At 56.1% G+C, this 24,175-nt stretch overlaps 2 protein-coding genes across 2 annotated transcripts in view; one reads left to right on the top strand and one right to left on the bottom strand.

Annotated features, from left to right (window-relative positions):
* Positions 1 to 679: 679 nt before the first annotated feature.
* Positions 680 to 1,140, top strand: LOC128845419 (guanine nucleotide-binding protein G(I)/G(S)/G(O) subunit gamma-5). Its single transcript, XM_054044122.1, has one exon. It carries the CDS (start codon positions 745 to 747, stop codon positions 949 to 951), a length of 207 nt encoding a protein of 68 aa, XP_053900097.1. The 5' UTR covers positions 680 to 744; the 3' UTR covers positions 952 to 1,140.
* A 6,061-nt stretch (positions 1,141 to 7,201) lies between these two features.
* The window catches only part of LOC128845718 (lanosterol synthase-like), a 32,166-nt gene continuing 15,192 nt past the window's right edge, over positions 7,202 to 24,175 (bottom strand). The window contains exons 12-22 of the mRNA XM_054044655.1: positions 23,053 to 23,109; positions 21,779 to 21,850; positions 20,146 to 20,196; positions 19,281 to 19,430; positions 13,079 to 13,175; positions 12,773 to 12,878; positions 12,123 to 12,188; positions 11,524 to 11,604; positions 10,870 to 11,040; positions 9,951 to 10,029; positions 7,202 to 8,194 (exon numbers count right to left, since the gene is read on the bottom strand). Of these exons, the coding sequence (XP_053900630.1) occupies positions 7,982 to 8,194; positions 9,951 to 10,029; positions 10,870 to 11,040; positions 11,524 to 11,604; positions 12,123 to 12,188; positions 12,773 to 12,878; positions 13,079 to 13,175; positions 19,281 to 19,430; positions 20,146 to 20,196; positions 21,779 to 21,850; positions 23,053 to 23,109 (1,143 nt within the window). The 3' untranslated portion in view covers positions 7,202 to 7,981. The remainder of the gene's footprint in view (positions 8,195 to 9,950; positions 10,030 to 10,869; positions 11,041 to 11,523; positions 11,605 to 12,122; positions 12,189 to 12,772; positions 12,879 to 13,078; positions 13,176 to 19,280; positions 19,431 to 20,145; positions 20,197 to 21,778; positions 21,851 to 23,052; positions 23,110 to 24,175) is intronic.

Below are 24,175 nucleotides of genomic sequence, written 5' to 3'. Positions count from 1 at the left end.
GCAAGTCACGCCTGACCAACCTAATTGCCTTCTATGATAAGATAACTGCTTCTATTCGGCACTGGTGAGGCCACATCTGGAGTATTGCATCCAGTTTTGGGCCCCCCACTACAGAAGGGATGTGGACAAATTGGAGAGAGTCCAGCGGAAGGCAACAAAAATGGTCAGGGGGCTGGGGCACATGACTTACGAGGAGAGGCTGAGGGAACTGGGCTTATTTAGTCTGCAGAAGAGAAAAGTGAGGGGGGATTTGATAGCAGCCTTCAACTACCTGAAGGGGGGTTCCAACAAGGATGGAGCTCGGCAGTTCTCAGTGGTAGCAGATGACAGAACAAGGAGCAATGGTCTCAAGTTGCAGTGGGGGAGGTCTAGGGTGGATATTAGGTAGGGTGACCAGATCACCCAGGTCAAATAGGGACGTGGGGGCGGGGCAAAAACAAACAAACAAACACCCCTCCTCCACAAGCACTGGAGGGAGGCCCTGGAGACGCAGGGGGAGCGTGGTGCCGTGAGTGAGAGTCCGGCCTGGCCCCGAGCAGGCAGGACTCAGTCGGGTGGTAGGGAGAGGAGGGGGTGGCCCGCAGGACCAGGCGGCGGCTGTTCTCCCCCCCAGGCAGCCGGACTCGAGTCAGGGTGGCGGTTGCGCAGGCGCCGGGGGCAGTTTGGGAAGCGCCGGAAACTTCGTGCTAAAGTTCCGAGCAGCGCCTGGCTCTGCCGCCCGAGCCCCGCCGCTCCTCGCGCGCCATGTCGGGCTCCTCCAGCGTGGCGGCCATGAAGAAGGTGGTGCAGCAGCTGCGCCTGGAGGCCAGCGTGAGCCGCGTGAAGGTTTCTCAAGCCGCAGCAGACTTGAAGCAGTTCTGTCTGCAGAATGCACAACATGATCCCCTACTGACAGGAGTGTCTTCAAGTACAAATCCATTCAGACCCCAGAAAGTCTGTTCATTTTTGTAATTTGGTGAACTATCTTGGTCTCTTTCAGTGATCTTCTAACACCTTTTCACAGCTGCTCTGTGTGGAGAGAATGTGACTCAAGGAGTGCCTTGGTTTGAAGTCTGTACAAAGGCTTAGCCGTAACCATGTGCCAAGTTAACTGTGTAAATCACTACTGTTGTCAAACCTCTTACCATCGACCTCTCCAAATGAACTGTGTGCTGTTGCAATAACTTCTACTTCATGAGGGAATCAGTTTTACATACCAAGCAAAAAATAAAAATGTTTTTGACTTAAAAAAAAAAAAAAAATCTCCTACCGACTGCAGGCTGAGCAGAGCCGGGACACGCTGGCGGTTGCATGTGGACGCTCCTGTACCGCACGGCAACGCTCGATGCTTTCACGTGTGGTGGGAGCTACACCCACCCTTGATTAGCAACATGGCTACAGGCCAGATCCTCCCACAGCTGGCACAAGACAGGTTCACTCCATGCCTTCAATGGGGGCAGGCTGGTTTGTACCAGCCAAGGATCTGGGCCTTATGTCTCAGCCCTCTGCTGGCCCTACAGGTCGCCCTGGGCTAAGGGACGGGCAGCGCGAGGTGAATGGGAATGGACGGGGGCTAGAGCATTGGTAGGAATCTGACTGGTCGTGGCACACAGCATCTTCCAAACCTCCTGCTCGAGCTGTGCTGGGAACGTCCGCACCTCTTCCAGCAGGCGACGCTGCTCCGGGCTGGAGCCACTCTGGCTGGAGCCGGCTGGGGGGATCCAGGCAGTCCTGTCACCAGGGCTGATTGAAACCGCCTCAGCCATCGGCGTGGTAACAGAGCCATTCCAGGGGGAACCAAGGCCACGTCTCCCTGCGCGTCAGCCAGTTTTGCTCATGGAGGCTCTGGCTGGGCCACGAGCTGCTGATTAGACCCAAGTCCCGCTGGGGGGTGACGTGGGCTCAGATTGTCAGCCCCTCCCCTCTTCTCCATGGGGGGCGTTTGGCAGGGGCCCTATTCCCAGGGCTGGGGGTGCATTTAGGGTTTGTTAGCACCCAGGGCATTGCCAGGGCTGTTACCTGAATGAGAAACGGAGCAGCAGACTCTCTCCCTGGCTCCTGGCCTGGGGACCAGCAGCAGAGATACAGCCGGCCCTGGCCAGCGACCGCCCAGCCTGGGTTGCTGCCCTCCTAGAGCGGCCCCAGGGCTAAATCCACGTCGGGGGTAGCTCGCCCTGCGCAGCCTCACCTGACACTTCAGGTGGGGGTTTGCTTCTGGATTCTCCACACAGCCACCCTCGGCCGTGAGCCCCTCCTCCTCCTGCAGGGGGAGACAGAGCAGCCGGCGGCTCGAGCTGCTACATCCCCGCTGGGCCGGAGCCGCCTGTCTCGTGGCAATCTGGGAGCCCCCCCGGGAGATGAGCCTGGGGAGTGCCAGGGCCAGCTCGCACCTGACGAACTCACCCCTTCGCTCTGCTCTGGAGTCTAAGCTCTGCACGGTGGGGACTGCTGCTTCCCTTGTGTCCGTACAGCACCTAGCACAGCACGGTCCCCAGGCTGCTAGCGAGGGCTCCTGCAGCGGGGGCCACAGTGCTGTACTCACTCAACCGTCTCAGACACGGGGGCAGCCTAGGGGCTCGTGACACATCAGGAGACAAACTATAAATATGGGGTCAGCTTTTCTCACAAGCCTCGTGATTTGGGGGGGCCAATCTCATGGGGGCTTTTGGGGGGCAGGGGGATGACTCATGATTTTAGATGGTTCAGGGTTGGCAGCCTTTCTGAGGAGGGCAGCGTGGTCAGTGCCCAAACGCTGTTCAGCTAGCAGAGTGGGGAGAGGTCATCCCTGTCTCCCCTCCCCCCAGATCACACTCCCCACAGTCATAGACTCATTGGACTGGAGGGACTTCGAGAGGTCTAGTCTAGTCCCCTGCACTCAGGGCAGGACTATATTATCTAGACCATCCCTGACAGGTGTTTGTCTAACCTGCTCTTAAACATCCCCGATGATGGAGATTCCACAACCTCCCTGGGCAATTCATTCCAGTGCTTAACCACCCTGACGGTTAGGAAGTATTCAAGAGCAGCAACGGGACGAGATCGTTCATGCTGCCCGACACTGCTGAGGGTGGGAGCACAGTCCCATGCTCGGAGCATAGGACTGGTTCACGGCGCGATCCCACACCTCATACCAGATACTACGTCGGACAGGAGCTCTCCCAGGGCCAGAGCTCACCAGCGCAGGCGGTCAGCACAGCCATGTAATTAGTATGTTCGTCTTCCACGGAGCCATCCTCAGCCAGCCATTCCCCCTCACTGACACGCCTCTGCTGCCCCAAGGTGAAAAGTATGCCAAAAATACCTCCGTGCTCAGCCGAACCCCTGGCAGCCTGTGCCTGGGGGAGCTTCTCCTCCGTGTGTCTCAAGGACAGAGCGAGCAGGCTGCCTCTGGGCACGACGCACGGGTTAGCCACCACCCTGCTCCCTTGAGGGATACAGTTAGGTGGGAGGGAGACAATCTGACTTACAGAACCTGCAGCGTGGCCCAGTGGACAGGGTACTGGCCAGGGATTCTGGCAACTTGGGTTCTAGTCCCAGCTGACCCATGGGGTGACCTAGCGCAAGTCATGTGGCCTCCATTTCCCAAGCTGTACAGCACAGATCGTGACACTACCCTCCTGTGTAAAGCGCTTTGAGAGCGACTGAAGAACTTAGTAGTATAGTATTTGGCCATAGGTGGGAGAGCAGGGGGTTGCAGAGCACCAGTGCGAATGGGGTATCTGCTTTTTCACTGGGGGACCAGCTCCACCCCTGTGCCCGACAGCAGCTCGTGGCCGGGGCAGCGCATGTGCACAAGGCTGTGCCAGGCTAGTTATACAGAGCTCCTACAGCATGTCCAGAGGAGGCAGCTCCCAGCACCAAGCGACATTGCCACAGGCAACATGTCAGAACTCTAGAGCACCCCAGGAAGGGAGAAGGAAGCCCCCTTTGCTAAGTACCCATCTGATACGTGGAGCTGGGGAGGGGCAAGTCCGAAGGGGACAGCGATGCTATGAGCTGGAGGAGACATACCCGAGTTAGGGCACCGTGGCTGTGCGAGGAGCGAGAAGGGCGGGCGTCCTGGGTACATTGCTACAGTCTCAGCAGGATTGTACTCAGAGCACCCAGCCCCTCCCGCTGCTCACACTGTGGCAGATAAACTCTGCCCGTAGCGCAGGGGTTTCCATGCTGTGGGCCACAGAACAGCTCCTAGCTACACCCTGCCTGCACCCTGAGCGACCCCCCTGCCTGCACACAGCCCCTAGCCACCCCTTCCCTGCACCCCCGGCTACCCACTGCCCGCACACAGCCCCCAGCCACCCCTTCCCTGCACCCTCAGTTACCCACTGCCCGCACACAGTCCCTAGCCACCCCTTCCCTGCACCCTCAGCTACCCACTGCCCGCACACAGCCCCTAGCCACCCCCTCCCTGCACCCTCAGCTACCCACTGCCCGCACACAGCCCCCAGCCACCCCCTCCCTGCACCCTCAGCTACCCACTGCCCGCACACAGCCCCTAACCACCCCTTCCCTGCACCCTCAGCTACCCACTGCCCGCACACAGCCCCTAGCCACCCCTTCCCTGCACCCTCGGCTACCCACTGCCCGCACACAGCCCCTAGCCACCCCTTCCCTGCACCCTCGGCTACCCACTGCCCGCACACAGCCCCCAGCCACCCCTTCCCTGCACCCTCGGCTACCCACTGCCCGCACACAGCCCCCAGCCACCCCCTCCCTGCGCCCTCAGCTACCCACTGCCCGCACACAGCCCCTAACCAACCCTTCCCTGCACCCTCAGCTACCCACTGCCCGCACACAGCCCCTAGCCACCCCTTCCCTGCACCCTGAGCTACTCCTGCCCGCACACAGCCCCTAGCCACCCCCTCCCTGCACCCTGAGCTACCCCCTGCCCCAACACAGCCCCTAGCTACCCCCTCCCTGCACCCTGAGCTACCCCCTGCCTGCACACAGCCCCTAGCCACCCCCTTCCCTGCACCCCCGGCTACCCACTGCCCGCACACAGCCCCTAGCCTCCCCTTCCCTGCACCCCCAGCTACCCACTGCCCGCACACAGCCCCTAGCCACCCCTTCCCTGCACCCTCGGCTACCCACTGCCTGCACACAGCCCCCAGCCACCCCCTCCCTGCGCCCTCAGCTACCCACTGCCCGCACACAGTCCCTAGCCACCCCTTCCCTGCACCCTCAGCTACGCACTGCCTGCACACAGCCCCTAACCACCCCTTCCCTGCACCCACAGCTACCCACTGCCCACACACAGCCCCTAGCCACCCCTTCCCTGCACCCTCAGCTACCCACTGCCCGCACACAGCCCCTAGCCACCCCCTCCCTGCACCCCCAGCTACCCACTGCCCGCACACAGCCCCTAGCTACCCCTTCCCTGCACCCTCAGCTACCCACTGCCCGCACACAGCCCCCAGCCACCCCTTCCCTGCACCCTCAGCTACCCACTGCCCGCACACAGCCCCTAGCCACCCCTTCCCTGCACCCCCAGCTACCCACTGCCCGCACACAGCCCCCAGCCACCCCTTCCCTGCACCCTCAGCTACGCACTGCCCGCACACAGCCCCTAGCCACCCCTTCCCTGCACCCTCAGCTACGCACTGCCCGCACACAGCCCCTAGCCACCCCTTCCCTGCACCCCCAGCTACCCACTGCCCGCACACAGCCCCTAGCCACCCCTTCCCTGCACCCTCAGCTACCCACTGCCCGCACACAGCCCCTAGCCACCCCTTCCCTGCACCCCCAGCTACCCACTGCCCGCACACAGCCCCTAGCCACCCCTTCCCTGCACCCTCAGCTACCCACTGCCCGCACACAGCCCCTAGCCAGCCCTTCCCTGCACCCTCAGCTACCCACTGCCCGCACACAGCCCCTAACCACCCCTTCCCTGCACCCCCAGCTACCCACTGCCCGCACACAGCCCCTAGCCAGCCCTTCCCTGCACCCTCAGCTACCCACTGCCCGCACACAGCCCCTAACCACCCCTTCCCTGCACCCTCAGCTACCCACTGCCCGCACACAGCCCCTAGTTACCCCTTCCCTGCACCCTCAGCTACCCACTGCCCGCACACAGCCCCTAGCCACCCCTTCCCTGCACCCTGAGCTACCCACTGCCCGCACACAGCCCCTAGCCTCCCCTTCCCTGCACCCTCAGCTACCCACTGCCCGCACACAGTCCCCAGCCACCCCTTCCCTGCACCCTGAGTTGGCTGAAAGGCTGAAAATTGACGATGAGATCAGGTTGAGTCTTGCTCACATATGTCCCCAGATGGAAAAAAAGTGCAAGGAGAAGCAGGCACACCTGTGCCATTAGGAAGACTCCTGGTCTGTAAGTTATTTTATATTTTTATTTACAATATTTGACCTAATTAGTAGAGAGCTGGGCTGGGTCTTTACTTACACACCATAAGTAAAGACCCAGCTTTTACACTAAAATATAGAAAACACAATATCGTGGGCTAAGCTGGCCAACTGTTTTGTTTTAAAATCAAAAAACACATTGTGTTATTATTCAACAGTTGTGTTACCGTTGTTGTGTTGCTTATTGTTCAGTTGTATACCAAATTGTGTTTTCCTTGTGTGAACACATTTTGCTCTCCACATTTTTTAAAGTGGAGCTTTACTAAAACTGTTTGGTTTCAAAGACCTTGAAGCATTTCTTTGAGTGAGTGCGGCTAGGGATTTCTCTCGTTACCCCTGCTTAGCTGACCAGGGAAAGGAACCCAGGACGTGGTTTCTAGTGTTCTAGTGTCTATGGATGTCATAATTAAAGTGAATCGTCTCCTCAAGCAGTGTTACTAGTGGGCGCAGCGCCAAGGCAGCTGCACAGGCGGGCCGCAGGGAAACAGGTTTGGGAACCCGTGGGTTAGCGCCCGAACTCGATCTCAGTGAGCGCTGGCGTGTCTCCGCCAGCTTGAAGTGCAGACATGCTCACAGTCATACGGTTAGGCCCCACCCCCCATGTCACGGAGTCACTGGGCGATGCTCTGGAACTACTCCCTACGAAGCCAGTCAGGACTCTGGGGGAGCCTCCTCTTTGGGAGCAGACTGTCTCCAGGGCAAGAAGCTTCCACAGCTTTGACCTTCCTGGGTCTGGCCTCGGAGCATTCAGCCTCCCCTTCGGCACCGTGCGCTTCCCACAGCGAGTCCGCCCAGGTGAGGCTCCTGGGGAAGCCAGAGGGTCCTGCACCCCAACTCGGCAGTCAGACGTGACTCTCAGCCAGCCAGTAAAACAGAAGGTTTATTAGACAACAGGAGCATGGTCGAAAACAGAGCTTGTAGGTACAGAGACCAGGACCTCAGTCAGGTCCATCTTGGAGAGGCAGGTAGCCCAGAGCCCCGTCTGGGCCTTCCTCCATTTCCCCACCCAGCTCCAGACTGAAAACCCCTCCAGCCCTTCCTCTCTGGCCTTTGTCTCTTTCCCGGGACAGGAGGTCACCTGATCTCTTTGTTCTACAACACCTTCAGTTGGCACCTTTGCAGGGGAGGGGCCCAGGCCATCAGTTGCCAGGAGACAGGGTGTTGGCCGTTCTCTGTGCAGATCCCTGCACACCCCTGCCCTCAAGGGCTCTGCAACAATCACACACCCTGATCCCCCACCACCTAGAAAGGCATAGGGGAAACCGAGGCACCCACACAGCATTCAGAGAAAACATTAAGAACATTCCCACTTTGTCACACCACAGCAGCCTGTCCTGCGCAGCAGCGTTCACCTGCAGACACACAGCCTTTTACACAATGGATCCAGGAGGAGGGGTCCATCCAAGCCAAGCCCCAGACGTACAGCATGTTTGACTATAAGCCAGCCAGTGCCCACACACTCGCTGCCCCCTCCAACCCCACACGTAGGCCCGGAGCTAGAATCAATGTGAAGAGTCCTCATGGACCACGACACAGCGCCAGGGCCTGCCAGTCTCCCGTAAACAGCCTTGTAGCCAAGCAAATCCAGCTAGGGTGTCACTGAGGCTGCAGGCCTGCCATGGGGCGTGGGCAGGGCCCAGGCTCAGGCAAAGGGGGACCCTGACAGAACCCCATCCGGCTTCCCTCCAGCCAGGATCTCCTCTTCGCTGTGCAAGGACCTGGGCTGCAGCTTTCCAGCAAGGGCGCTGTCGGGGTGCAGGCGTGCAAAGCGCCCCAGGGCCCAGATGGGGAAGACGTTGCGGTAGGAGGTGTAGCTCATTGCACAGGACTTGTTGAACACCCCAGAGATGTTCTCCTGCGAGGGGAGAGAGACAGAAAGAGGCAGGATTGGCAGGGCGCTCGCGAGCAAGGGGTGCTCCTGCAGGAGGTCCCACAAGCCCTTTGCCCTCTCACAGGCCTGGTGCGGGTACTGTGCCAAGCACACACGTTATGACTGATGCACCCACGTTTCCCACATGTCCCGGCACATGGATACACTCCCTGCTCACTCCCGCTGAGACACGACACCGCACACACACAGGGCCAGGCTCCCCACCCTGCTCCGGTGGCCCCTGGGGCCAGACATTGGCCACCAGTGCCCAGGTGGGGATTGCCCTGCCTGGCACAGAGCCAGCGTTAAGAGGCACATGCAGCCTCCAGCACGTGGCGTGGTCGTGGCACGGATGGAGCGTGTTGCTGGATGGGATTGTGACCAGCCCCATGTACTAAAGCAGCCCTTGGGCTGCTCTCATGTGTGCTGGGGCCGAGGCCAGCAGGCAACCGGGCCCAGAATCAGGCAGTCAGACCTCCTCACCTCCCAGGGCTTCCCTGCAGCCACCGGCCCATCCACTCCCACCCGCTTAACACGCCGTGCCAGCATCTCCCCATACACCTCCAGCCGCTGAACAACAGGGGTCAGCGATGAGCCCTGCCCTGTTCCTGGTTCCAGCTGGATCCAGGGCTCCGCTACCCGAGGGCACAGGGCCCTGGGAAGGGTCAGGTGGGGTCACACAAAGCCACGCGGCCCGAGCCAAGGGGAAATACCCCAGAGATATATAGAAGAAGCCTCGTCCTGCCCACAGTCCTTGCACCCAGGGCGCCCTGCGGGACGGTGAGCTGCTGGGACGCAAAACGGATCCGTGTCCAGGGATTTGACAGGCTACTTCCATGTGCACAAAGCAGCAAACCCCGCAATGGCGCAGAGGGTGAGCACTGGCAGGGGAAGGCAGGGCACACAGGGTTGGCTTGGGGCGCTCTTTAGTTTGCCAGCGTGAACAGCAGGGAGATGACAGGCAGCTGGCAAAGCGGAGCCCGGGGGCAGCGTGGTGGGGAGAGGAGGGAGGTCAGCCAGAGACCCTGCCTCATCTGGAACGCTCCCACTGCCGAGGGCGTCTGCTCCCGGAGCATTTCACCGCTCTGCAGCCTTGGGCTGCTTTGGGCCCTGCATGGCGCCTGGATCCCCAAGTAACCATGACAGCGAAAGCCCCCTCACCTCATCGCCTCAGCCTGCACTGATCAGAAGCCGGCCTCACCCAGAGTGTATCCCGGCCCCCCCACCTCTCTGTGAGATCTAAGGCTCAGTGCAGCTAGGGGTGGACCGACAGGTCCTGAACAGCTCTGGCTGGTTCAACATGCCGCACAGGTCACCCCAATACCCGCTCCCTGCTCCGGCTCCCCTCTCACAGAGTCCCAGACAAGGGCTCCAGCTGCTGTTCAAACCTTCTCCAGCAGGGAGATCGTCCCTTCTCCTGCGACCGCGACTTCTCCTGACAGCTGCATTCCAGCAGCTCACCCAGACAGGGAGGCTTTTCAATACAGGAGGCAGAGCTCTCCCTGGAGCTGGGCCGGACTGTGGAACTCACTGCCACATGACGGAACGAAATGCAAAGCTCAGCTCTTCCACGGAGCCATCCTCAGCCAGCGATTCCCCTCACGGACAGCTCCCAGCAAAACCCTTTGAGCCATCGGCCTGCATCTCCCCCCGCTGGGAGGGATGAGGGAGAGGGGCTGGCTGAAATGCCTGCAGTGACAGGGGCTGGACACATCAGAGAGAGCAGTGAGGAGCTGCATACCTGAGGCCAGTCCCCATTGGGCAGCTGCTTGTCAATCAAAACCTTGATCCCCTTTTCCAGCACCCCAACGTCCGGGTATCTGCAGAGAGAAGGGGCAGAGGTCAGTGGTGCTGACTCCGAATAGCATGCTAGCCCCCCACCCCCGCCATGTGCAGCTGCAGCCGGAGCTCTCCTCTCCCTCCCCGGCACCGCAGCGGGGACAGGAAAGCTCGTCTCCTCTCCCCCTTAGCCCCCAGCACTCACACTATGGCCACCCACCCCCACCTCTGTGTCATTCACAGGCCGGCTTGGTGGGCACCAAAGGCCCCGGGCAGCCAAGCAGGTGAGGAAGCACCAAGTGTTCAAGCCAGGCCAGCAACAGCGGTCATATCCTGCAGTGCCCAGCGCAGGGACAGCTCAGTGGTTTGGGCATTGGCCTGCTAAACCCAGGGTTGTGAGCTCAATCCTTGAGGGGGCCACTTAGGGATCTGGGGAAAATCAGTACTTGGTCCTGCTAGTGAAGGCAGGGGGCTGGACTCAATGATCTTTCAGGATCCCTTCCAGCTCTATGAGATAGGTATATCTCCATATATTTTTATTAAGGCTGGGGTGGCAGCTCTGGGCCGTGCTGCTGCCTTACAGAGCCCGGACGCTCGCTGTGGGAGAGCCGGTGGCGTGACGACGGGCACCAAGCACCAGCCCGTGGACTGGAGCAGTCACTGGCTAACCCCTCTCGGCACGGGCACCTCCCAATCGCTGGGGCGTGTGCTCTAGGATAGCCCAGGTGAGGACACGCAGCGCACAGCAGGGGGCAGGCATGGCGCGAATGAAAGCTTCCACGCCAGCGCCCCGGTGCCGAGGTCCTTGGCAGGGCTATGCTCTGTGAATGCGGGTGAAGAGGACGATGTTCTGCGGTGAGAAGCGGTGTCGGTTCTCCTACCTGACGGCCATGAGCCCCAGCAGGGCCCAGCAGGTGTTGTGGATCTGGGAGGTGGGGCTCTGCACGTATCTGCGCTGCTCGCAGGACTCAAAGTCCTCTCCCCAGCCACCATCCTCCATCTGCTTGGAGACCAGGAACTGGCAGGCCTGGGCCACCTCCCTGCATGAGGCTCTAAAGGGACGAGGCAGAGCAAAGGGACTAGCTTTGGGGAAGGGGCTGGCGGAGCAGGTGGGGGCAGGAGACAGTGTGAAGCTGGGGCAGGGAGGCTCTCGCAGGAGCCGGGGTCTCCGAGATGAGACCTGGCCCCCGGGGGTGGGAGCAGCAGCCTAGGGCAGGCGAGCTTCCTCTGGTGAGTGCCCAACCTGGCTCTGAACACCAGAGCCCCCAGCTGTGAGCGGCCAGCAAGCTGGAGCGAGGGGGCCACGGGCTGGGGACAGGGCCCCAGGGGCTGTGACTCTCAGCGACCACGGGACGGGAGGACGGAGGAGCCCGACCCAATGCCTGGCGGGGAAGGCTGCTCTGGGTTTGAACAAGCTCCTCCCCCAGCAGAGTGATGCAGCACCTCCCGTGCTCGAGGGATAGCGCCAGCCACTCCAGGCCATGCCCTGCAGGCCGGGGCAGCCAGGGAGCCACACGCCGGATTCCCACACTCACCCGTTCTGGTAGGTGTGCTGCAGACAGGCCAAGGCCTCCAGTCCGAACCAGGTGCCGTAGGTAAAGCACACGCCCCAGCTCCTGATGGGAGGAGAGCGGCAGCGTCAGGCAGCGCAGAACGCTCTGCGGGTCTAACGCCACCGGCTCCCCGTGCCACAGACGGGCCTGGGAAGTCCCCGCCTCTCAGTACAGTCCCTCCCCACCGCAGACCTGGGAAGGGTCCCGTCGCCTCAGGCTACGCTGAGCCTTTACTGGAGCTGTCGCACACACACGGGCCAGGAGTCGCATCCCATCCCACGTCGCTGCGTCTGGCTTGTCTCTAGTCCGCAAGCTAAGGGGGTTAGTCACTCACTGGGAGCACCCAGCGCCACAGGCACTGGTCTGCAGGGGGCCCTAGACACGACTGTAACAGGCCGGACTGCTGTGGGCTCCCTGAGCCAGCCCCCCACCCTCTCCCCCGGACACTGGCACACCTGGAGGTAAAGGGGAGAGAGGGTTGCCCAAGAGTGCAGGTACCAGCACCTCTCTCCTCACCCCAGCCACCCCCTGCCCTGAGCAGGGTGGAGTTTGCTGCACCAGCAGTGCACGCGGCCACTCACCCTTCCCACGAGCCGTCAGCTCTCTGCACCCTGCGGCAGTACTCCAGGCCCTTGCGCAGCGTCTCTCTAGACAGGAGGAGAGGGGGGTCCTTAGTGTGCAGCGTCCATCCTCCTGCCAGCCCGACCCAGGGGCTCCTTGGGAGCTCGAATCCCCTCTGAGAAGTGGGGGCCCAGCCCCTATTAAAAGAGTCACTCGAGGGCCGTAAGCTGCAAGGTGGACTGAGCCTCCACTGCCCCGTGCAGCTGCTGACCATGGCCCCTGGGGGCTCAGATGGAGACAGGATCTCCACCCCAGGACATTTGCCGGTGCCTTCCCAGCTGGTCTGCAGATGAAACACATCCTGGTCTGTGTCCCCAGGGCCCTGCTTGGGGCCGAGTGGCCCTTTGGCCTCACACAGGAAGCGGATGTACTCAGGCGGGCTGTTCTCAAAGGGTAGCTAGGAAAGGAGGGTGCCCCCACTGCACTGGGACAGCAGCTGCCGTGTTCGGTTACCAGGTTCGTTCCCGGAGCTGTGTGGGCGGCAAGATCTGCCCTGCGGGTCAGAGCGTACAGATGGGGCCTGCGCCAGGTTCATCCCAGCAGGCCCCACTTACTGACCTCCCCAGGGTGCAAGCTCTGAACGGACGGTTCGGCGCTCCCCCTCCGTTACCTGACTTCCTGGGCCCGGTGCTCGGGGAAGGCCTCGTGGAAGTGCTTCAGCGCCTGCACGACGGCCGACGTGCACTCCACGTAGCAGTAGTCTATCATGATGTCACCTGCCAGACAGGAGAAAGAGCAACGAGGATCCCCATCAAACGGGGACTCGTGGCTGTCTCTGGGGAGGGGCACTAACTGTGTGACTGCGCCGAGACCCCCCGAGCCTGCCTTGGGCACCACGCCCAGCAGACCTGGCTCTGCCTCCCCTCACGGTGCGAGTGACAATAGCTGGGGAGAAGCCCAGCGCACCTGCCCTTACCGAACACCTCCGAGGGGTTCAGGAGCTCCAGCAGCCGGCCCCCCCGCTTGGTTTCATACGTCGCGAAGCCTCCGTCAGGATTCCTCATGCTCAGCAACTGCCCAGACAGGGAAGGGAAGAGATTGACAATCCAAACCAGCCTTGTTCACCCCCTGCTACAAATCCAGCCCCACCACCCCCGACCGCCATCCCTCTCCAGAACCCTCGATCCCGAGGCCAGAAGGGCTGGCCTGACCTGCACAGCACAGGCCAGACACCTGCCCCAAAGTAACTCTTTTCCAACGATTGCAGATCTTCTAAAAAACAGCCAATCTTGATTTAAAAATGGCCAGAGATGGCGAATCCACCACGACCCTTGAGGAGTTGTTCCAAATGTTAAATACCCTCTGTCTTTCCAGTCTCAATATGTCTGGCTTCAGCTTCCAGCCACTGAATTGTGTTAGACCTTTCTGTGCTAGACCAAACATCCCATTCTTAAATATTTGTTTCCCCATGTAGGTACTTATAGACTGGAATCAAGTCACCCCTTAACCTTCATGTTGACAGAACAAGGAGTAATGGTCTCAAGTTGCAGTGGGGAAGGTTTAGGTTGGATTTTAGGAAAAACTGTCTCAGTAGGAGGGTGGTGAAGCATTGGAATAGGTTACCCAGGGAGGTGGTGGAGGTGGTGGGTTACCTACGGAGGTGGCTTGACAAAGCCCTGGCTGGGATGATGTAGTTGGGGATTGGTCCTGCTTTGAGCAGGGGGTTGGACTAGATACCTCATGAGGCCCCTTACAACCCTGATATTCTATGATTCTATGTTAAGCTACACAGCTTGACCTCCTTGAGTTTTTCACTATAGGGCAGGTCTTCTAATCTTAATCATTCTTGTGGCTCTTCTCTGACCCCTCCCCAGTTTATCAACATCCTTCTTGACGTGTGGGCACCAGAACTGGGCACAGGATTCCAGCAGCGGTCACACCAGTGCCAAATGCAGAGGTAAAATAACCTCTCTGCTCCTACTTGAGATTCACCTGCTTATTAGCCCTTTTGGCACTGGGAACTCCTGTTCAACTAATTCTTCAGCAAGACCCCCAAATCTTTTTCAGAGTCCCTGCTTCCCAGGATAGAGTCCCCCATCCTGTAAGTATGGTCTGTAGTCTTTGTTCCCAGATGTATACATTTAACCATATTAAAATGCATAGTGTTTGCTTTCACCCAGCTTACCAAGTGATCCATATTGCTCTGAATCAGTGACCCCTGTCCTCTTCATTATTCACCACCCCCCAATCTATGTGTCATCTGCAAATTTTATCAGTGATGATTTTATGTCCTCTGCCAGGTCACTTATAAAAATTAGAGCTGTCAAGCAATTAAAAAAAGTAATCACGATTAATCATGCGATTAAAAAAGTTAATCGTGTTTAATTGTACGATTAATCATGCTGTTAATAATAGAATACCATTTATTTAAATATTTTGATGTCTTCTGCATTTTCAAATATATTGATTTCAATTACAACACAGAATACAAAGTATATAGTGCTCACTTTATATTTATTTTTATTACAAATATTTGCACTGTAAAAAACAAAAGAAATAGCATTTTTCAATTCATCTAATTGTGCAATCTCTTTATAATGAATGTTGAACTTACAAATGTAGAATTATGTACAAAAAAACTTTATTCAAAAATAAAAATGTAAAACTTTAGAGCTTACAAGTCCATTCAGTCCTATTTCTTGTTCAGCCAATTGCTCAGACAAACAAGTTTGGTTACAATTTGCAGGAGATAATGCTGCCCGCTTCTTGTTTACCATGTCACCTGAAAGTGAGAACAAACGTTTGCATGGCACTGTTGTAGCTGGCGTCGCAAGATATTTACATGCCAGATGCACTAAAGATTCATGTCTCTTCATGCTTCAACCACCATTCCAGAGGTTCCATGCTGATGACGGGTTCTGTTCAATAACGATCCAAAGCAGAGCAGACCGACACATGTTCATTTTCGTAATCTGAGTCAGATGCCACCAGCAGAAGGTTGATTTCTTTTTTGGTGGTTCGGGTTCTGTAGATTCCACATAAGAGTGTTGCTCTTTTAAGACTTCTGAAAGCATGCGCCACACCTCGTCCCTCTAAGATTTTGGAAGGCACTTCAGATTCTTAAACCTTGGGTCAAGTGCTGTAGCTATCTTTAGAAATCTCGCACTGGTACCTTCTTTGCGTTTTGTGAAATCTGCAGTGAAAGTGTTCTTAAAATGAAAATGTGCTGGGTCGTCATCCAAGACTGCCATAACATGAAATATAGGGCAGAATGCGGGTAAAACACAGAGCAGGAGACATACAATTCTCCCCCAAAGAGTTCAGTCACAAATGTAATTAACGCATTCTTTTTTTAATGAGCATCATCAGCACGGAAGAATGTCCTCTGGAATGGTGGCCGAAGCATGAAGCATATCTGGCACATAATTACCTTGCAATGCCGGCTAGAAAAGTGCCATGTGAATGCCTGTTCTCACATTCAGGTGACACTGTAAAATAAGAAGCAGGCAGCATAATCTCCCATAAATGTAAATAAACTTGTTTCTCTTAGCGATTGGCTAACAAGAAGTAGGACTGAGTGGACTTGTAGGCTCTAAAGTTTTACATTGTTTTGGTTTTGAGTGCAGTTATGTAACAAAAAAAATCTAAATGTGTAAATTGCACTTTCATGATAAAGAGATTGCATTACAGTACTTGTATGAGATGAATTGAAAAATACTATTTCTTTTTATCATTTTTACAGTGCAAATATTTATAATAAAAAATAAATATAAAGTGAGCACTGTACACTTTGTATTCTGTGTTGTAATTGAAATTGATATATTTGAAAATGTAGAAAAACATCCAAAAATATTTCATAAATTTCAATTGGTATTCTATTGTTCAACATTACAATTAAAACTGCAATTATTTTTTTTAATCACGATTAATTTTTTTTAGTTAATCATGTGGATTAATCGCAGTTAACAGACAGCCCTAATAAAAATATTAAACAGCAAGGGCTAAGAAACTGATCCCCGCGACACACCTCTAGAAACACACCGCTTGGTGCCGATCCCCTGTTTACATTATATTTGGAAATTCGTCCGTTAGCCAGCTTTTAATCCATTTAATGTTTGCCAGGTTAATTTTGTATTGCTCTAGTATTTTCACCAAATTTTGTGAGGTGCCACGTTAAACATCTTACAAAAGTCTAAGTCTTATATCAACACTATTACCTTTATCAACCAAACTGGACAGGATCTATTTTCCATAAATAATTTTTATTATTCTAATTTTATTCTCAATGGCAACTGGCATTTATTATATTACCCTCCTTTAATTTTGTATTAATGGAGTTCCTTAGCTGCTCCATTATCTTGCCACGGATTGATGTCAGACTGACTGACCTATAATTATCTTGAACATTTTATTTACCCTTTTCAAATACTGGCACAACATTGGTTTTTTTCGGTCTTTTGGAACGTCCTCAATGTTCCAAGGCTTATTGAAAAATCAACATTTACAGTCCAGTGAGCTTCTCAGCCAGCTCTTTTAAAACTCTTGGATACAAGTTATCTGGACCTGCTGATTTTAAAATGTCTGACTTTAGTTGCTGCTGTTTAACACCCTCCAGAGATACTAGTGGAATGTAAAGAGCATCATCATATGATATGACTATACCATCTGGCTTTTCCCCAAATACAAATAAAAAATATTTATTGAACACTTCTGCTTTGTTTTGCATTATTACTGATAATTCTATCATTTTCATCTAGTAATGGACCAATACCATTGTCAGGATTCTTTTGTTCTTAATATCTTTAAAAACTCCTTATTGTCCTTAACTCTGCAGGCCATAGATTTCTTCTTGTGCCCCTTTGTTTCCCGCATCCATCATCTACAATTCTTAGCTTCTGATTTCAACTTCCTTTTTCTGCCATTTGTTATATATTGTTTTCTTATTTTTATAGGTGCCCTCACTTCTCCTCTAATCCAGGTCTTTCGTTATCCACTACTGCCTTCTTCCTTGATTGTGGGATTGTAGCTTTTGGGGCATCCAATTGTTCTTAAACAATTCCCAGTTATCAACCACATTTTCTCTGATTAAATTCTTCCTCCCAGCTGATTTGGGTCTGTCATAAACAGACAGTTAAGGGTTAATGCCTCTTTTATCTGTAAAGGGTTAACAAGTTCACCTAGCCTAGCGGACACCTGACCAGAGGTGGGGACCAATGTGGGGACAAGATTTTTCAAGAGGAAGGAGGGAAATTTTTTCCTTTGTTCTATTCATTAAGTTCTGTGCTGGAGTGAAAAGATCCAGGAATCAACCAAGGTAGTGAGTATTAGAGAACGAATGCATTAGCTTATGTTTATTTCCTTTTGTGACTTGTTCTTTTTGCATAGAGGAATAATCAAATTGGGTTTTCTTTTGTGTAACTAAGGTTTTTGCCCAGAGGAACATCCTCTGTGTTTTGAATCTGTTGTCTGTGAGAGTAGCTTGCATGCTAATCTCACAGAGGTATTCCTTTCACCCCTTTTCTTTAATTAAAAGTCTTCTTTTTAAGAATCTGATTGATTTTTCCTTGTTTTAAGATCCAGGAAATTGGTGGGGAAGTCTCTCAAGGCTACACAGGGAAGGGTTATAGTACTTGGGAGGGAGATATTTTGCGGGGAAGACAGAGTTCCCAAATGACTCATAAACAGTTGTTTAAATGATTTGGTGGTGGCAGCATACTGATCTAAGCTGGTAATTAAGCTTAGGGGTTCTCATGCAGGCCCCACATCTGTATCCTAAAGTTCAGAGTGGGGTGAAACCTATGACAGGGTCATAGTTGTTTTGCTTTATGAGATTGGTCCTTTTAAAGTACCAAGTATATATGCCTTTGGTCTGGACTTTATTCTGCTTGCACATTACTCATGTGATCAAATTAGGATTACTTTACCTAAGCTTCTATTAATTTTTAGTTGTGTGATCAGTTCTTCTTTATCTGTCAAGACGAGGTCCAATACAGAATTCTCTTGTCTTGGTGGCAGCACTTTTTGAGTTAGGAAACTGTCATCAATGAGATTTCAAAATCCCAAGGAGGTTTTGGTCCTGGCTGCAAGAGCCCTCCAGCGTGTGTCACTCTGACCGAAGTCCCCCATGATCACACAGCTTTTTTCTCTACACATAGTAGATAGGTGCGTAAGGGGCTGGTCATCCTGGGCCCTCATGTGATTTGGGGTTTGTAGCAAATACCGACTTGTGCTCGGTCTGTTAGAACATTGATCTATTAGTATTCGAGATCATTGTCTTCTGAGTTATCAGTGACTCAGAACAGGAGATGCCATTTTTGATGGAGATGCCACTTTCCCTCCCCTTTTGCCCACTGGATCTTTGCTAAATGACCATAGCCATTGATTTTAACATTCCAATGGTGGGACTTGTCCCAGCAGGTTTCAGTAGTGCCAGCTAGATCACATTGCTCAGAGATAAGCAATTCCTCTTGTCTGTTACCCTGGCCCTGAGTACTGGGGCACAGGCAATTCAAGATTTTTTCTCTCTCATGTCCTTTGGCTCCCTGATTTTATTCTCAACATCTCCATTTTGTGCTGAATGAGGCCTCATTTCTTCCCTCTTTTCCCCCTTCCCTTTTGCTAGGAGCTGGCCAGAGCCAGAGGCACGTTTATCCTCCCCACGGAACAGCTGCCTGGTCTCCAAGGCCCTGGAGCCAGCTCGGGACATTTGCTTCTGCTCCCCAAGACTTGGGCGAATGAGCTCCCTGCACGGGGTGTCCGTGCTGTGAGCAGACTGCCCGCCGGGGAAAGGCGTTGCGCTGTCCCTCCACGCAGGGACAGAACAGGGAAAGAACAGCTCTGAGCTCTCTCCCGCACACAGGGCAATCTGGTCACGTCCTGTCAGGCTGTACGTGCTGCTCCCGACTCAGGACTCATGAGCGACACCCGTTGGCAGCGAGAGGCGCTGCACTAACAGCCCTGCCTGGGCTCCTCCTGGGGTTCATGCCAGCCGGGCCCAGTTCACATCCAGACGTGATCCCAGGCTCACGCCCTGCAGGCCGTATGCCCAGTCACAGGACGGCCAAGGCCCACAGAGGGAGAACATCCCCCACCCAGAAGCCATTTTGTTTTAAGCTGTTCCGAGATACATGGTGCTGACTCCGGGGTTCTCCCCCAACTGGGCATCCGCCGCCTCTTACCACATTCACAGCGTCAAAGAGGCGCCCCGTGGGGACGTGCTCTGCTATGAAGGGACACTTCTCCTGCAGCAGCATCACCGATTTCAGCCCCTCCGCAGTGCAGTCAGCCACGATCCAGCCGCAGTCACGGGTGCTGAAGGGGAATCCGCCCTGGGGAGTCAGGCACCAGCACTCAGCCCCAGGAGCAGGGAGAGCGAGGGAAACTTCCCCGCCAGGCTCTGCCCTGCCCAAGGGGAGGTGGAGCCCCCTCACCCAACCCCGCATTACAGCTCCGCTTGTGCACACGAAATGGGGAGAGAACGCTGGCAACCATCCCCCACTTCCAGTCCAGCAGGAGACTGGGGAGACAGGGGAGTCTCTCCTTAACAGCGAGGTGGCACCAGGAGCTACTGCAATAGCTTTCACGCTGGAGGCTGGAACCAAACCCAAGTCTGGGCCCCAAGCAAAGTGCCAGTGGTGGGTGAAATCCAGCCCCTCCTCCGCCGATGCGATGTGTATTGGCCAAGCCCTGCCCCCATATGCAGACACCAAGCCACCTGCTGTTCTGCTTCCCATGCCCCGGGCACTGACAGGTAAACGCCAGCTCGTGCCCTTCTTCCAAGCAGGCTGAGCCTGTCTCACTGCCAGCCCCTCGGCACCTGGGATCTCAGTCACGGCTGCAGACTCCTCCGGACACCAGAGAGTCGCTCTGCGGCCAGAGCCTCCCTCTGACGCTATCACAGGATAGATCCACTTTGAGCCTAAAAGGTTCGTTCCCTGCCCCGCGAGCAGCCCAGAGCTAGGGGCAGCCGGACACGTGAGGAACAAACATGGAACAACAGGGGAGAATCAACCCAGGGAAATCCAGGCCCGTGGCCAGCTGTACCTTGCTCATCTGGCGATAGTACTTCTGGTAGTCGGGCGGGTTATCCAGAATCTGCAGGAGATACGAGGAGCGCCAGTGAGGAGGAACGGCAGGAGCAGCCTGGCTGCAGACCCCACAGGCCCCACTGCAAGAGCAGAGCACTGCAAAGGGCAGGGGTCTCACCGCTATGGCGATGGCCATGGGATCAAGGCCAGCCGTGCCCGCAGAGCACTCCTGTCTGCGCTGCCACAGTCTGGTCGCCAGAGGCCAGGCTGGGATTGGTGCTTGTCTGTGTCACGTCTCCCTGGATCAGGCTGGGGCCAAGGCTGGCCCTGGACTCTACCACTGGCAGGGGATGAGCAGAAGGGTCTTCCACAGCTGACCCTTTGCAGTACGCCCCAGTGCTGCCCTGGGGTGGCTGTGTCAGCACACAGGGCACCTGGAGCTCTCCCCCTAGCCGGACTGCAGAGGGCCCTGTGCATCCACTTGTTTTCAGTGCTTCACCCCCACAGAGCCCAGAGAGGGCCCCGCGGCTGGGTCCGCACCAAGCTTCCCATGAAACTGCCCTGCCACGCTGGGTCCAGCACCAGGGACAGGGCAGCCTGAGAGCAGACAGCTGTGGGGTCTGATCCCTGGGCCAGGCAGCCCTGCTCAGAACAGGCCTGGATGATGCGGTGGTGAGAACACCACTGGAGGTTCACGCGTGTGCTCTCATTGCCTCTAGCGCCTGTGGAGCAGCACCGGGAAACGGCACCAGTGCAGGGACGGTCACAGGAATCTCAGGGTCAGCCAGGCCCATGTGCCAGCTGTGTCCCAGGGCAGGCGGGTCTCCCTCCCTGAGAGAGGTGAGGCACACTCCGCTTCACAAGGCCAAGCGCGCTGCGCCCTGCAGCACTCGCAGCCCTGGCTCCAGAGCTGGGTGGGGAGAACCCTCACCGGAGCTGCAGTGGGACAGTGGCAGGGCTCTGGAAACAGGGGAACTAGAGAGAACCCGGCTGGGTCAGCCCCTACAGAAAAGCCCCATGCAATGTAAGACGGAGGAAACCTACAGATCCAGAGACGTTCGACACGGGCGCACAAAAAGGACTCTGCAAACTAGTGCGTTTGATAGACAACGAAACCCCTGAGCTGAGCTAGCCCGTGGGACCCACAGCATTCACCTCCCTGCCACGCTGCTTTAAAATGCCCCTGCACTCTGACCCCCAGCCCCAAATGGAGTTAGACACCTCAATACCTTTGAGACTCTGGGCCTCTCTCCCTACCGTGTTCTGGTACCAAACCCCTTTCCTCTGTATCTCCTAGGACAGCCAGTGGCGCTGGGTGCTGAAAGCCAGCTAACGAAACTGGAAACCCTGTGTTCAAACGCAATGTGAAAAACCGCAATTCCTGCTCACACCACACGGGTGCAGCACATCTCCGGAATTCTCAAGAATTGCAAAATAACGCTAGCTTCGTTCTAACAGCGCCAGCAAACGTTTCACAGTGAAACCTGGGGGTGCTGCAGCACCCCATCCCCCTAGTTCCCGCACCTATGACTACAGCGCATGAAGGGGATGAGCCGCATGGCTGGATGCCGAGAAGCTACGCAGGACACTGCAGTCTTACCAGAGTCAATGCTGACTCCCCACATCTGTGACCCCAACTCAGTGCTCACCTGGGTGATTTTGAGGAATTCATGGGCTTGCCTCAGACAGGAAGTGAATGCCGGGTCATTCTGAGCACCAGCCTAGACAAGGAGGAAGACACACAAAATAAAGAGATGTCACTGCTCAGCTCTGTGATCAGTTTAGTTCTTCGGGAAAAACAAATTAGGAAAGATCTCCTGGAATCTGTGCCAGGCACGGTCACTCCCTGGTAAGAGTCAAATACAGCACTCTGGCCAGCCAGGGACTCCGGGGCACCCGAGATCTGCACTGGGGTGGCTCATCTCGCACTGGCTGGTACAGCGAGGAACAGGAACTCTCAGGCTCTGAGCGACTGGCGGAGCAGCATCGCAGTGCCCGATGCTGGAGCTACACCAAACAACACATCTCCATCGCTCGCTCAGAGCGGTCAAACCCCAGTCTCTATATTCCAACACTGCTGCTGGCTCCGAGCAGCGCTGGGCTCTGGGCAGGTTTTACCATGGCAGGTGCGATATGGCCCATCTTCGTACCAGTAGCCCAAAGAGAACACAGCGTATGCGGGGAAAAGGTAACAGGAACTCTCCTTGGTCCCTGCCCATGTGCATTTCAGCGCCTACCCACCAGTACCGTGGGGCCACGTGCTTGCACCTGACGGGAGTTAGGACAGTATTTTCAGGGGCCATCACTGGCAGCATGCCACATGCTATGGAACAGCTATAGTGGCTATTCCCTACGCGCCTGCCAGCTCCACGCCTGCAGCTGGCCAAGTGCAGATTCCCAAGCGGCGTGACAGTGCTGCTCATCTCCGGGTGTTACTACAGGGGACACGTGCAGAGCCCCGTGCCATTCTAGCCTTCCTCCAGTGACACCTCGCACCCAGCGTTCAAAGGCCAGTCCACCTGCAAACCTGCACACACCTGCCTTTGTACGCAGGTGCATCCACCCAACGCTACGGGGCACTAGCTGTTCTGCCCCTTAGCCTGCATTCGGAGCGCGCTGGGATCGCAAGCCTGCAGGGCTCTCTCTAAGAGCTGCACTCTGGCTGCACCACCAGTTACCGGCTCAGCGCAGGGAGCTCAGGGGGACATTCTCTGGCCTGGGCTCTGCAGGGGGTCAGACTCGACGATCGTCACAGCTCCGTCTGCTCTTGACACCCGAGGCCTCTCTCTAGTGTTGCTGTTGAGCGTACACTGTAGGAGCAGGCCAAGAGCCATGGCACCGAGGAAAGTGCAGGATGGTGCCTGTCTGAGACCCACGTCCCTTGGGGGGCAGCCCAGCAGGCTGGCACAACAGCAAACATTACCTCCAGGAAGGCTTGGACGGCAAACACTGTGTCCCAGAGCTGGGATCCGTTGGTGCCCTGGAAAAGAATAGTGTGCAATGAGAAGCAGCTTTTCAATCCGCCCCAGGCTTCCCACCCACCCCTACAGGCCATGCTGCCTGCAGGCGCCACCACACTGTACCAATGGCGTGTAGACAGAGAAGGCTATAGGGCACACTGGCTGGGTGCAGTCACGCAGCACAGGCACCGCCACACTGCACCATGGGCCCTGTGCACAGGGAGGGCTGCAGCCTAAGGGAACACACTGGGGCAGAAACGGGCAGCAGGAGCAGGGTTAGGGGTTTTTTAGTTCGGAGGATGAGGTTAGAATTTCCCTCCAAAGCTATGTTAGGGTCTGATCCTGCAAGCCCCTCATGGACCCAGTGCAGGATGGCTCCGGGCACCTCACCCAATCCAGTGTTGGTGTGTACAGCACCCTAGGCTGCAAGCTGCATCCCAGACAGAGCGACTGGAAACGAGAGAGAGCCCATAGCAGCGTGCAGAGCGCGAGCCGTAGGGACGGGACGGGACGGGACGGGACGGGGGTCTCTGAGCTGAGACATGAAGCGAGGCAGAGCCAGCAAGGCTGGCCCAGAGGGCAGGAGCTGCAGGGACTCGGCTCTCGCACAGCAGAGGAGGCCGGAGGGAAGGGGAGAGAAGCTGCAGGAAGCCCACCGAGGGGTTCAAAACGAGGGCAGTTTGGCCATGGATCCTGAACCCAGAGAGGAACATGAGGAGGGGACTGGGATGGGCCGACAGGGCTCCAGGCACATGGGGGGCTTAGGCAGCAGCATGTGGGCCCTGCTGGGCTGGGCCGTGGGGCAGCCCCAGAAAGGGCAGGTGTGGTACTCAAGCCCCAAGGAGCCGAAGGCTGGGAGGAGGTCTTGGTGGAGCACTGCACTACTAGACCGCCTCCATGGCGGGTCTGTGAGTGCTCTGCCGACCGGGGCCAGGCCGTGACACAAGGAACAGTCCATGTTTGCACAAACAGACAGCAGTGCGAATGGCTGGCTGGGCGGCAAGGGGAGCCGTGGGGCGGGGGAGGAGGGAGGTGGCAGAGCTGTGTCTGGGGGGGATGCACCACTGTGCCGGGAGAGGCACGTTT

Source organism: Malaclemys terrapin, chromosome 11 (genome assembly GCF_027887155.1).
Source record: "Malaclemys terrapin pileata isolate rMalTer1 chromosome 11, rMalTer1.hap1, whole genome shotgun sequence".
In the NCBI taxonomy this organism is placed as follows: domain Eukaryota; kingdom Metazoa; phylum Chordata; order Testudines; family Emydidae; genus Malaclemys; species Malaclemys terrapin.
Note: the sequence above shows the minus strand (reverse complement) of the source record. Positions and strands in the feature narration are given on the sequence as shown.